This window comes from Alnus glutinosa, chromosome 1, assembly GCF_958979055.1.
Source record: "Alnus glutinosa chromosome 1, dhAlnGlut1.1, whole genome shotgun sequence".
NCBI classification, from domain to species: Eukaryota; Viridiplantae; Streptophyta; class Magnoliopsida; order Fagales; family Betulaceae; genus Alnus; species Alnus glutinosa.
This window is the reverse complement of record NC_084886.1, coordinates 21,762,661-21,776,342: the sequence shown is the minus strand read 5'-3', so window position 1 is coordinate 21,776,342 and position 13,682 is coordinate 21,762,661. Positions and strand designations below refer to the sequence as shown.

Sequence of the window (13,682 nt, the reverse complement as noted above, 5' to 3'; positions counted from 1 at the left end):
AGTGAAAATCCGGCCAAAGCACACCGTTGACGACACGTACAGCCGGCCACTCCCCCAAGCTGGACATCTTGAGTTGAACCTTCTTGCCTGAAACAAAAGAAAAAAGACAAAAAAAAAAAAAAAAAAAAAAAAAAAAAAAAAAAAAAACCACTATAGCCCTGAAATGGCTAGGGGAAAGACAATCACCGCTAGATCAACCGGGGGAACAAAAATTACACAACCCTAATGGCTGGGAGATGCCTAACCTCCACTAATATGCACTAGGGAGGGACAAAAAAGGCACCCACCGGGAGGAGGGAGGCGTGGAAACCTCCATCCCCCAAAGCAAAGACAAACCGAAGGCTCTCTCTCTCTCTATAGAAAATGGGAGCCTCTCTCTCTGATGCGATACAACACCGTAGTGTTAAGTTGTAGTCTTTCAATTGTTTTCGTCATTTAGTTTGAGTAGGAGTAGGCTCCAAGGGCCAATATCCAATCGAGTCTGTAGGAGTTATTTCTAAAGTATTTTAGTTGTGGTAGGAGAGTTTATCTCCAAGTCATTTAATTCTTTCTATTTAAAGAGATTAACATTATAATAAAAGGTATGCAAATTTAATCATCAAACCTTCTCACTCAGGAATGTCTAATTTTCTGCCACTGATTATTGCAATTAGCAACTATAAGCACGAAGCAGGATTCTGCTTCTTTTCCTGTTGAAAGGAGCGTAATTGATTATTGCAATTAGCAATCATAATCAATGGCAGACCCAAGGGTGGATTGTCCGGAGCAGCAGTTCTTAAGTCTCAAAACAATTATCGAAGGCTTAGCTAAAAATTCAGACGAACAATCAAAAAAGATGGATGAAAACACCGCCAAGGTGAACAATTTATTGTATAAGGAGAATAGCGGATCATGTGAGAATTCTGCCAAAAACAAACATGAAAAAAATTCCTCCGATTCTTTCAACAATATGGGTTCGAATGTGGCTAAATTAGACTTCCCAAAGTACAACAAAATGGATTATCCCACGAGTTAGATATGTAGAGTTGAGCAATACTTTGATTTTAAACAAATCGAAGAAAGGGAAAAATTGCCCCTAGCAACTTATCACCTAGATGGTGAATCCCATATGTGGTACTAGTTATTCAAAGAAAGTGAGGAAGTGATAACATGGGAATCCTTGAAAACGACACTCCACATCCGCTACTGACCAACAATTTTCGATGACCACTTCGTTGATCTCACAAAATTACGACAAATTGGTACAGTGAGAGAGTATCAACTTCAATTCAATTAGTTACTCAGCCGAGTAGGAAAGCTCTCGACCCAACACTAATTAGGTTACTTTGTTAATGGGCTCAAAGGAACTCTTAGAACTGAAGTACAGGCAGCAAGGCCAAATCAGTGAAGGAATCAATCGGGTTAGCTCGATTATATGAGGCAAAGAATTGTAGCATGGAGAGGATGGTCACTACAGAGATTTGTAATTCCACCCAAGGAAAACCGACACCATTGCCAATTTAATTTGACCCATAATATCAATCATCAAAAGACTAAGTCCATAAGAGTTACAAGATAGGCGAAACAATGGGCTATGCTTCAACTATGATGAAAGGTTCATACCGGAACATCGATGCCGCATTATGCCGATGCGGATGCGGATGTAGATATTACTAATAACTGCACCCGCATCCGCCTTTTCACCCACAATGGCTACTAATAGTAGTAATATTTTCTCTATGCTTGCCTTAGAAAGTTGCCCTTTGCCCATTCAATGTGAACTTCATCGTCAATTTCAAGAAATTCCAAATGACATGTTTGAGAATTCTCAGCCACTTAATTCCTAACACTACTTCATAATCACCTAGTGGTAACAGAAAAAAAAATCTGCTCGTAATTCTTGATCTTGCACTACAAGTTTTGCTCTTAAGCACTTACTTTGACAAGTCAATGTCCTTTCGTCTGCCAACTTCACCTCGAACTGATCACAGGGCTCTACTGGAATTGAAAGTCTTTTGGCAACATCATTATCTAAAAAATTGTTGGTACTACCGGTGTCAGTTAAAATTGTTACGGCTTGGTGTTTAAGATATCCGCCAACCTTCATTGTTTGCAGGTTGGAGTAACTAGCTAATGTATGAACTGTAATTGTCATCAGATCTTCGGTATTCCAAGATTCTTCAGCATCGGACTCAGACTCTCCGCTATCAATTTCGAAGTGAGACGATTCTTCCATGGGTTCAATCATTAACAATCTTCCTTGTCCCACTTTTCATCACAATGACAACAAAGCCTTTTACCTGGCTGTTGCTTGAGTTATTCTTGTGTTAACTGAGTAAAGGGAGGCTTTTGAGTTGAATTCGGAGCCTTGGTACTTCCACCAGCCATCCTGTTCATTACTTTAGTTGTTTTGCGGTTTTCCTCGCCAAGTCTTCCTTCTTGTACTCTTGTAATTAAAAATCCAGTCTTGATTATCCTCGGTCGTTAGGCCTTGACTTCTCGTTGAATTTCTGGCCGAAGTCCTTCAATGATAGTCCCTACCAACTACTTTTTGGACCATCTACGAGTTCGGTTGTAGAGGCACTCAAAGCAAATTTGATATTCGCTCACAACTAAAGTCTGTCGAATCTTTGCCAGCTTTGCGTCCACATTGTCATATGCTGAAGGACCAAATCGGAGGAGGATTCCTTCCACAAATTCATCCCACATTGGTTTCCTGCGACAAGCCCCCAACCAATCAAATCACTATATGGCATCCCTGTCAAGACTAATTGATATTATATCACATTTGAATCAGCAGGTATGTGGGGATATTTGAAGAATCGTTCTGCTATGGATACCCATCTTGATGGATCTCCATCATCCTAGCGTGTAAACTCTAATTTCATATGTAGCGCTCTACTTGTGCCTCCTGCGCAATTGAGCATCCGGTGACTCTCGATTTGTGTTGGACTTGTCGTCTTCCCTCCTTTGTGAACAATCTTCTGGTGACGCTCGATTTTTGGCTGACCTGGAGTTCACCACTTGGTTAATTAAGGCTTGATCGACAATTCTTTCAACTGAATCCGCCATTTTCCTTAGCTATTCAACAATCTTCAACATAATTCTTGATTCAAATGAATACTCGTCTAGTGGAACATTGCTACTAAAGGCCATGACGTATTGACTTAAGACAGTTGGTATTAATACCAAGCTCTCTCTTCTTGCTGCGAGTAAAAGGCATACAACTCTCTCTCTTTATTTTTTGGTTTTTTTTTTTGCCCTTCGTCTGAATAGGATAAGCTCAGAGCACAATAAACTGGAATATGGCTATCGTAAACCTGCTACCAAACAACTCTAACTTTGAATACTAAATCAGATTAGGATCATACCTGCTCCAGATAAGCTTATCAGTATACTGGAATAGAGATACCCCAAAATGTGCAACCAAACAGCACTCTTCTTCCACCAAATAACCTAACGCACGACACAAATTGCAAAACAGAGACAAGACTTGCAGCGCCAACGGCTGCACACCGCTGCTTCCAGCCTTCGCCACTACCGAAGATGTTATGAGCCTACTTTTTAGAGATTGTTTGATTTTTGAAAAATATAGTTTTGACACTTCGATCAAGAGGTCAATTCCTCCTGATTTAAGCTTCTGTGTAATTTGATACTGGGCGCATAACAGCAGGACCGGCTCGATATATTGTGGGGTCTTAGGCGACAATCTTCAACGAGGCCCTTTATATATATATATATTAATTCTTCTATGTTTAAAGCTTTTCGTAACTAATGCATATTTCTAGTATATATTTATAATTGAAAATATTATTAATAAAAAGCTAACCTAAAAAAAGAAAGAAAGAATAAAACCTGATTTTTTAAAGACACTGCACTCTATAATAAAATAATGTAACACTTTTAATTTGCATAAAACATTTATTTTTAATAATTAGTAACTAATTTATACAGACAATAATAAACTACATCTTTCATAGTTCGATATGCCTAATATTAGTTTATTAATATAAGTTTTTGTTGAAAAAAAATGTAATACTATTTTATAAGTAACCCTTTCCCTTATTGTTTAGAAAATATATATATATATATATTCCTGAAGTCGCATGGAAAGATGTGGCTGTTTCACAGCCATCTTTTCACAGCCACATCTTTTGTCTTCATCTCTAGAAATGACTATAGCCGGCCATTTAATGACTATCAATAAAAGAAGAGCCATCAAGCTCTGCAAAGGAAAACAAAGCGACTTTACTCTTTAGAGCCAGAGTGGAGTGGAGTATACATTGCCGACTTTAACTGGTGCGAGAGAACTGCCGAATGGAGTGGAGGAGAGGCCTTAATGCATCTGACGGTTGGTTTTTCAATCTATGCGAGAGTTCTTTAATTTATTGAAGGAAAAGAAAAATCACTGTATTAATTTTTTTTGGTAACATCTTGTGTTTATGGGCCTTACGATTGAGTTTTTCATAGGATTTAAAGTCTCTAAAAGGAGAGTCGTTAATGCATTTTCTTTTTTTCCTTTTCTTCAGCAAAATCGTTGTGCACTATAATTGGGCTTTTTTCTTTTCTTTTCTTTTTTAACAACCGTCTTAATTTTTTCATATCCATAGAGCATTAATACTATTTTTGGGGCCTTTTTTTCACTGGGAGCCTTAGGCTTGGGGGCCTTTTTTCCACTGGGGGCCTTAGGCGACTTGCCTAGTGGAAGAGCCGGCCCTGCTTAACAGGAGAGAAAGCCATCAGCCACTGTCGGCTGTTCCCACGCTCAGCCCAGCAACACCGCTCCAACGTTGCAGCCCCGCGCACAGCGTTACCCACCGTGATAGCAACAAAAATCAACCCAGCCTTTGCAATACTTCTGCACAGGTAAACCACTCTCAAACGATGGCTTACTGCATCGTAGAAAAACACCCCAAAAAAAGAACTGCTCTGATTCTAGATGATAATAACCTAAGTTCTTATTGCCCAAAATTAGAGAAAATCAAAGAAAAACAGAGAAAGATATGAACTCTTCGCGGGGGTCTAGCCTCCACACATTGCTTATGGCAATTGATTGAAATTGTTATTGGATAATAAGCCTAAAGGCACTTACATTGCTTTTATAGAATATAAAATAACCCTAATCCTAGTAGGAAGAGGAACCAGTAATCCCTATCCTATTAGGAAGATAAATCCTACCCTAGTAAGGAAAGGACTATTTATTTAATAATAATAATATAATTCTAGGGTTCCTAACAATCGGAAGGCTCCTTGCCAAGCCGAAGATTCGCCCCAAAATCATCGGCGTACAATTCAAAACCCATTGGACCTCCAACAGACACTGCCGAAGCCCTAGATAAACCATTCTGAAAAGGATTTGTAGAAATTGCTTAAGGTTAGTTTGCAAAGTGTAGAGGATGAAATAAGCGACCAGTTGGAAACAAAATATTAAATTTTTGGTTTGTGTGTGTCTGTGTGTGGAGTATCATGATCATGGTTGGTAGATATGTCAAGTTTTTCTCGTCTATTTTATATTCTGTTGAACCTGATTTATGGGAAATGTAGTTTATAGCTTGTTTTCATTTGTGATAAAGTATAAGCAAATTTTTCTGGAATCAACTAAATGAAGTTGAAAGAAAACTTGGGGTTGACAGTGTAACGACCCACCCCCAATGACACAATATTGTCCGCTTTTAGCTCCCTAAACCAGACTTATCCTGGGATTGCTCTAGCAGAAGCACGCTTGACTGCGGAGTTCTGATAGGTTCATGACCATCACGGCTTTAAAACGCGTTGTGTCATAAATGATACATTTATGCATATAAGCACATCCTCATTCCCAGGCAATGCGGGACGTCACAGGCAGTCTCTAATTGTTGTTAGATCTTTTATTTTGCCTCTACAAGATTAACAATTTAACAATATGATGGATAAAGGGGCAAACTTCCTCCTTTGGTGATTATGTCAATCATCATACTGTCCACTGCTTTCTCCAAAATAGTGGGCGGAAAGAACAATTCTCAGCTTGCTAAACCTTATAGTGATAACTCATACTAATAGTTTCAGTTATTGTATATACTACTAGCTATATTAATTATGGTTATGTTTAGAGCCCATATAAGACCTATTTGTCACTTTGCTAGGTTTGATGTTTTTGTCATGCTTCATATATATATATATATATATATATATATATTTTAACTTTATTAGTGATGCTTGTCTACTTTGTTACTGTGCAAGTTCATCTTGCAAGAAAAGGCGGAGCTTCAACTATTCATGAATCATTTGTTTTGGCTCTGGACTTCCCATCATTAAGAATTGTTTATCTTGAGATTTATTTTATGCTAATCGATTAGCCACTCCTACCATCTTCTACTCTTCGCTTGCCGTGAAGATTGAAGAGTGAAGCCCACCATCGTTGGCGCACTCGTCACCGACACCACATCGCTGGCTCGCACTCCTCTCTCTTCGCCTTCAGATATGATATTCTGGTCGTTCCCTTCGTCCTCCAGAGCTCTCATTCTTATTGCCGATGGATTCTCTACTGCTATCAACAGTTGGATTTGGATATGAATAGGGATTAGGCTGAGATGGAAAGTTGCTTCTTTGTGAAAGCTAAAGGGTTTCTCCTTTTCGGCAAAGGCAGATGCTTCTGAGCTTCGCTTGGAGGAGAGGAGGAAGGGCTTTTGTGGGTTTATCTTTCTGGGTCTCCACTGCTCTGCGTGGTTGATGGCCATGGTAATGCTTGGAAATTCGAGTTGGCGGGTCGAGTTCGTGTCGATCCTTTGGGTTAGCGGGTTGGAGTACAACCCGATTAACAACCCGATTAATAACCTAACGCATGACACAAATTGCAAAACAAAGACAAGACTTGCAGTGCCAACGGCTGCACACCGCTGCTTCCAGCCTTCGCCACTACCGGAGATGTTATGAGCCTACTTTTTAGAGATTGTTTGATAATTGAAAGATATAGTTTTGACACTTCAAAAGGTCAATTCCTCCTGATTCAAGCTTCTGTGTAATTTGATACTGGGCGCGTAGCAGGAGAGAATGCCATCAGCCACCAACTGTTGCTCCCACGCTTAGCCCAGCGACACCGCTCCAACGCTCCAACGTTGCAACCCCGCGCATAGTGTTACCCATCGTGATAGCAACGGAAATCAACCCAGCCTTTGCAATACTTCTACACAAGTAAACCACTCTCAAACGATGGCTTATTGCACCATAGAAAAACACCAAAAAAAAAAAAAAGAACTGCTCTAATACCAGATAATAATAACCTAAGTTCTTATTGCCCAAAATTGTAGAAAATCAAAGAAAAACAGAGAAAGATATGAACTCTTCGCGGGGGTTTAGCCTCCACAAATTGCTTATGGCAATTGATTGAAATTGTTATTGGATAATAAGCCTAAAGGCATTTACACTGCTTTTATAGAATAGAAAATAACCCTAATCCTAGTAGGAAGAGGAACTAGTAATCCCAATCCTAGTAGGAAGATAAATCCTAACCTAGTAAGGAAAGGACTAATCATTTAATAATAATAATAATATAATTCTAGGGTTCCTAACAATCGGAAGGCTCCTTGCCAAGCCGGAGATTCGCCCCAAAATCATCGGTGTACAATTCAAAACCCATCGGACCTCCAACAGACACTGCCGAACCATAGATAAACAATTTCGAAAAGGATTTGTCAAAATTGCTAAAGGTTAGTTTGCAAAGTGGAGAGGATGAAATGAGCGAGCAGTTGGAAACAAAATATTAATTTTTTGGTCTGTGTGTGTATCTGTGTGTGGAGTATCATGATCATGGTTGGTAGAGATGTCAAGTTTTTCTCGTCTATTTTATATTTTGTTGAACCTGATTTATGGGAAATGTAGTTTATAGCTTGTTTTCATTTGTGATAAAGTATATGCAAATTTTTCTGGAATTAACTAAATGAAGTTGAAAGAAAATTTGGGGTTGGCAGTCTCTAATTGTTGTTAGATCTTTTATTTTGCCTCTACAAGATTAACAATTTAACAATATGATGGATAAAGGGGCAAACTTCCTCCTTTAGTGATTATGTCAATCATCATACTGTCCACTGCTTTCTCCAAAATAGTGGGCGGAAAGAACAATTCTCAGCTTACTAAACCTTATAGTGATAACTCATACTAATAGTTTCAGTTATTGTATATACTACTAGCTATATTAATTATGGTTATGTTTAGAGCCCATATAAGACCTATTTGTCACTTTGTTAGGTTAGATGTTTTTGTCATGCTTCATATATATATATATATATATATATATATTTTAACTTTATTAGTGATGCTTGTCTGCTTTGTTACCGTGCAAGTTCATCTTGCAAGAAAAGGCGGAGCTTCAACTATTCATGTATCATTTGTTTTGGCTTTGGACTTCCCTTCATTAAGAATTGTTTATCTTGAGATTTATTTTATGCTAATTGATTAGCCACTCCTACCGTCTTCCACTCTTCGCTCGCCGTGAAGACTGAAGAGTGAAGCCCACCCTCGTTGGCGCACTCGTCACCGACGCCACATTGCTGGCTCGCACCCCTCCCTCTTCGCCTTCAGATCTGATATTTTGGCTGTTCCCTTCGTCCTCCAGAGCTCTCATTCTTGTTGCCGATGGATTCTTTACTGCTATCAACGGTTGGATTTGGGTATGAATAGGGATTAGGCTGAGATGGAAAGTTGCTTCTTTTGTGGAAGCTAAAGGGTTTCTCATTTTCGGTGAAGGCAGATGCTTCTGAGCTTCTCTTGGAGGAGAGGAGGAATGGCTTTTGTAGGTTTATCTTTCTGGGTCTCCAGTGCTCTGCGTGGTTGATGGCCATGGTAATGCTTGGAAATTCGGGTTGGTGGGTTGGTTTACAACTCGATTAAAAATTGGGTTAGAACGGGTCAACCCATCGGGTTGTCGTGTTAACCCGATTGCGATTATTTATTTATTTTTTAAAAAATAATAATTCAAAAAAATGCCATAAACGGATTAGCGAGTCATAAACGGGTCGTAAACAGGTTGGTGTGTTGGAAAAATTTAATCGGGTTGCAATCGCGGACCCAATTAGAGCCCGAACCCAATTAGCCCAAACTCAAACCCTATATTTTCGTGTCGTGTTCGTGCCGAATTTGCGGGTCATTTCAAAAATTGCCAACGTGAGACTATTTCAAATTTACTTAAACTTTCATATAAAAATTTAGCAAAACTGAAACCTAAATTAAGGGTGTTTCATCTAAATTCTTAGTTCAAATGACACTCATTTTCGCTAGGGGTATAAATCAGGACCGGTTATAACCGGACTGGAACCGGATTCGGGCACTAATCGGCTCTAGAAAACCGGGAACCGGGTTGGTACCGGTACTGGTTTTCAAAAAACCCGGTTATACCTTGGACCGGGTATGTGAATTTAATAATAATAATAATAAAACCCATACCTTCCCCGTAAGTGGTAACCCTGAGTCCCTAAAATCATTTCACATTTTATGATTTTCACCCCTCCCCTTCCAGCCAGTGGCGCCGCTCAACTCCAACGGACCAACTCGTCTCCTCCACTCTCCATACTCCAACGCTGCCAAGCCCGTCATCTCGTCTCCGTGAATCCGTCATCTCCACTGCTTCAGTTCTTCCTCTAGGCTGTGTACCTGCGAAGAGAGCTTGACAGAGTATTGTGCGCTTCAAGCCTGGAAAAGTCAGCCTTTCACAGCGGATTCCATCATAGTATGCCTCTCTCTCTCTCTCTATCCGACACACAAATCCACAAGAGATCGGGTTCTATTTGATGGGCGTTTGATTGTCTGTCTAATTGTTTGCAGTATTCTGAGTTTGATAGTATTTTGCTTGTTGGAAAAGCCGAGATTGGGATATGAGAATTCCCATTATGATTTTTTTGCTACCCAGCAAGATGAGATTGGTATATGAGAATTCCCATTATGATATATATATATATATATTGGGTTTGTTGTTGATTCATATTTGACAAACATTTGTGCATTTTCTGCGATATAATTATCCACCAGAAAGAGAGATTTGTTGTTGCTATTAGGATTCCAAACTGGGAAAATTCGAACCTAAATTTGGGCATTCTTAATACCCGGTTTACCCGGGGTAACCAGTTTCCCGGTTATCCGGGGTACCCGGTTCCGGACCAGGTTATTGAAATCCAATAACCGGGCACCCCGGTTCTGGTTTCCGGTTTTGGCCGATAACCGGGAACCGGAACCGGATTTACACCCCTAATTTTCGCTGCATTTATGTATCACAGCTGTTGCTCATTTTCCTACATTTTAATTTTGCATTGATTCCTCTATATGCTTTGACCTTGATATGTCTGTCTTTTAGTCAGTGATATGAATTGCTGTCTGATATGTACCATACTTTCTCAAGGTCATAATTTTAGCAAATTCTGATTTGAGCATCAAGCCTAAACTTAAATTAAATGAACTTGATTTTTTTTTTTCTTCTTTTTACACAGATTAACAAGATGCCCCGAAGGCCGACAAGGCACCGCCATTTGTTGAAACCTCGGCCTGTGACCTTCTCCTCTTTTTCTCGTTCCGTTGCTCAATTAGCCTCTTCTTACATGGCCAAGCGTCAAATGCAAGACTCCAAACTACACACAGAATCTTCCTCAAAATCCGCAGGTATTTGCAATTGGGTGCGAAGTAATCTTATTAGCCTCTTCTTACATGGCCAAGTGTCAAATGCAAGACTCCAAACTTGTTATTGTAATTTGCTCTCTGCTTGAAGTCTCTTGGTTTTTGGGAAACATACTTACTACCTTTTGTCCTACTCCTTAGGTAATAGAGTGTTTAAGCATACTTTGGAAGAGAAGAGTAAACAGTCTGAGTCTTCTAGTGAAGACGAGTTTGAAGTAAGCATTTTTTTTTTCTTATGGTATTCATTATTGACATATTACATTTGTTTTACAAAATATGAAATTTCATTAGTTTTGATCAATGTTTTTCATGTTGATCTAGTATGTATATTTATGGGAATTCCATCTGTACCTGTGAAGGGAGTGGTTCAAGCAGATTTTGCATTCTTCGATCCAAAACCCAACGATTTTCATGGAGTGAAAACCTTGCTGCAAACCTACCTTGATAATAAGCAATGGGATTTGAGTGGTTTTGTTGACTTGATATTGGGGCAGACGACGGTGGGGACTGTTGTTAAGGTAGAGGGTGACGAAGATGATGGAGTTTTTTCTGTCGTGACTGCTCTAAACTTGCAAAGATACAAGGCAAGAAACAAAAACTTCTAAATCCCAACCAACAGTATTTGCTGCAATATATTTCTACCTATTTTAACTGGTTTGGCGTATGTAGTTCTACAAAGCCTGACCTACTATTTAGTCTCCTGACATTGTTATTTCTTTTTGCTGTATGTGGGTTTAATATTATTTTTTCGCAAAACTGATTGTGACCTGATTATATGCCCCAGAAAAGTTTATTAGGGGTGGAGCAGGGGAGGTCACTCAACTAACACAATGACAATGTGTTCATTTTTAATGTATTTGCACATAAAATAGCTTTTCATGTTAGCATGATATGTAAAACGACAATAAATTTATAAAACATCTCAAAAACCAAACATGAGGCTGGTTGTTGCAAGTCCTTTTGCTTCAGCCCTGATTATCTTGCTAGAATGATTTGTAATTTGACGGCCAACTGGCTGGTAATTTCAACATTTGTAGATAAGCTGACTATCATATCATTTGTCTAATCAGAAATCATGGATTTTGTACTTAACAGGACCATAAATGCATTGTGGAGTTCAAGGAGTTCCTCCTTAAAGCATGCCAGGGGGAGGATGTAGTGGATGACTTGAGATCAGTTTTGGGAGAGCAAGCACAGAATGTGGGTCTCCTGGTTTCTCAGCGTGTGGTGAATCTTCCACCCCAGCTTTTGCCACCCCTTTATGATGCCCTCTTTGATGAAGTCTCATGGGCCACAGAAGATGAGGTTAGATGATAACAGTAATGGATGGATGGCCATGATAAATGTCTGTTTCTTTACCTGCTGAAGCAGCTTCCTTCATTGAATTTTTATCTCTTGTTTTGCTTTGAAGCCCACAGAAAAGCTCAGGAATTCCTTCCGCTTCAAGTTTTATATTCTAGTCGGTAAAATTTACAAGGTACACTGTCATAACATCTTCTCTGGGCCCATTATCGGTTGCTATTGTTTTCTAAATGAATTGCAGTTGGTTTCAGCAGTTTCTTTTCTCTCTCACTCTCTCTCTCTTGTCATTTCTATTTTTATTTGTTTCCGGATGCAAACTACAGCACAAGAACTCAGATCCGAGAAAGAATCTGAGCAATGACAGTGACGAGGCAATAATATATACAAAGCCAGAAGATGAAATTTTTCACAGGGTACTGATACCTAAATTATGTCTCCCCCCGCCAAAAACAAAATCACCTATATTATATACTTTTGTGTTTGTTTGATTAGTTTACCTATATCATGTATCATGACTGTCGCTTGAGACTGGATTTTTCCCAAATGGTTTTCAGATTAGCTTGTGGTCCTTCAGCTTTCCTTTGCACACTCAGCAGCCCTCAACTCAAGAGGTTAGTATTTTTTTCGGCCTTATGATAATTTGTTGGGGTTTGACTCCCCTAAATTAACTAAAACTTATACCGACCCCCTACCACCAAAAAGAAAAAACAAAACAAAACTTAAGGCACAGTAGTATGAGTTTGAGCCTACTACACTTTGTTGCAGAGTGGGCACAAATGTTTTCAACTCTTCTTGATCGTAGTGACACAACGCCAATGGACCAAGATGCATATTTTTTTTTTTTTTTTTGGTTTTAACAGAATCTTGCAAAGTATACTTGTATACTTGTTCCATCTTTTTATTTCTCTCTCTCTCTCTCTCTCTCCCCTTTGGTTTTTGTTCAAATAGAGATTTTGAGGGGTGGGACCAGAAATATGTGAACGATACTCTACTATATCAACACAAGCGTCCTCTTTCAATTGTATATTTCTTGTTTTTGGTTGATGCTGCTGAAGTGGATAGTCGTGTTGCCCTGTGGATTTATTGTTGATAACACAATGTTCAATTTCTTTGGTTTTAAATTAATATTTTGCAGCTAAGAAATTATCGGTTCATGGGTTTAGTCATGGCTGTTGAAGCAGACAAAATTTCTACATTCCGACAAGAGTTGAAGTCTTTGATAAATGAATCCTGAGGCCAAGCAAAAAAGTGTACCAATTTATTTTAGTGTAAGAGTCGTCTTTTTCCTTCTGCCATCATTCCTCCAAAGGCTTTCAATTCACTCATGAGCTTGTCTTCCAAATACATGCCAGATGTATGAGGTGTCTTCTTTTTTCTTTTTCTTTTTTGGCATTTCTCTTGTGCCATGAGGATTTTATACGTTTGAGGATTTCACTCGATTTTGTAATGACAGCAAGTAGACCTGATTTATGAGAGATTTTGAAAACTAATAGTTCTTATGTTATTTACCTTTTGCTTTTGATGTTCAATTGTTTCCCCCTCGTTTATCTTTTGATTGTCAGTCAACCAGTGTGTTGGTTCATTTCACTGAAATTCATTGCATTTTGTGAATCAACACAATCGTTAAGTCCAATAGTTGTAGTAATCCTTGAATGAGCCCCTTGAAAGCTTGATGCTAAAACCAAATTTTGTTCTATGTTGCCGAGCTGTAATCCTCTTTTCGTTTACGACTTGGATCATGAAACTTCTATAAACAACCAGGA

General features: G+C 39.0%; 1 protein-coding gene across 3 annotated transcripts; it reads left to right on the top strand.

Moving 5' to 3' along the window:
- The first annotated feature begins 9,413 nt into the window (after positions 1-9,413).
- Positions 9,414-13,448, top strand: LOC133876937 (protein BCCIP homolog). Of its 3 annotated transcripts, none has more exons than XM_062315160.1 (9): positions 9,414-9,679; positions 10,434-10,602; positions 10,759-10,832; positions 10,977-11,201; positions 11,713-11,922; positions 12,029-12,094; positions 12,243-12,332; positions 12,474-12,530; positions 12,685-12,943. In XM_062315160.1, the coding sequence occupies exons 2-9, from the start codon at positions 10,443-10,445 to the stop codon at positions 12,865-12,867; spliced, it is 1,065 nt and encodes a 354-aa protein (XP_062171144.1). In that variant the 5' UTR covers positions 9,414-9,679; positions 10,434-10,442; the 3' UTR covers positions 12,868-12,943. The 3 variants fall into 3 exon arrangements, with proteins under 3 accessions (XP_062171144.1, XP_062171149.1, XP_062171157.1); XM_062315165.1 differs by lacking the exon at positions 12,685-12,943 and adding an exon at positions 13,055-13,448 and having other exon boundaries at positions 9,416-9,679; XM_062315173.1 differs by lacking the exon at positions 9,414-9,679 and having other exon boundaries at positions 10,541-10,602; positions 10,939-11,201.
- The last annotated feature ends 234 nt before the right edge of the window (positions 13,449-13,682 follow it).

Bases quoted from the DNA above. Each gene is read 5' to 3' on its own strand.
- LOC133876937 (XM_062315160.1), top strand. From the start codon at position 10,443: ATGCCCCGAAGGCCGACAAGGCACCGCCATTTGTTGAAACCTCGGCCT. The intron at 10,833-10,976 runs GTAAGCATTTTT...GTACCTGTGAAG, and splicing joins CTAGTGAAGACGAGTTTGAA to GGAGTGGTTCAAGCAGATTT. The intron at 12,531-12,684 runs GTTAGTATTTTT...ACTTTGTTGCAG, and splicing joins AGCAGCCCTCAACTCAAGAG to AGTGGGCACAAATGTTTTCA.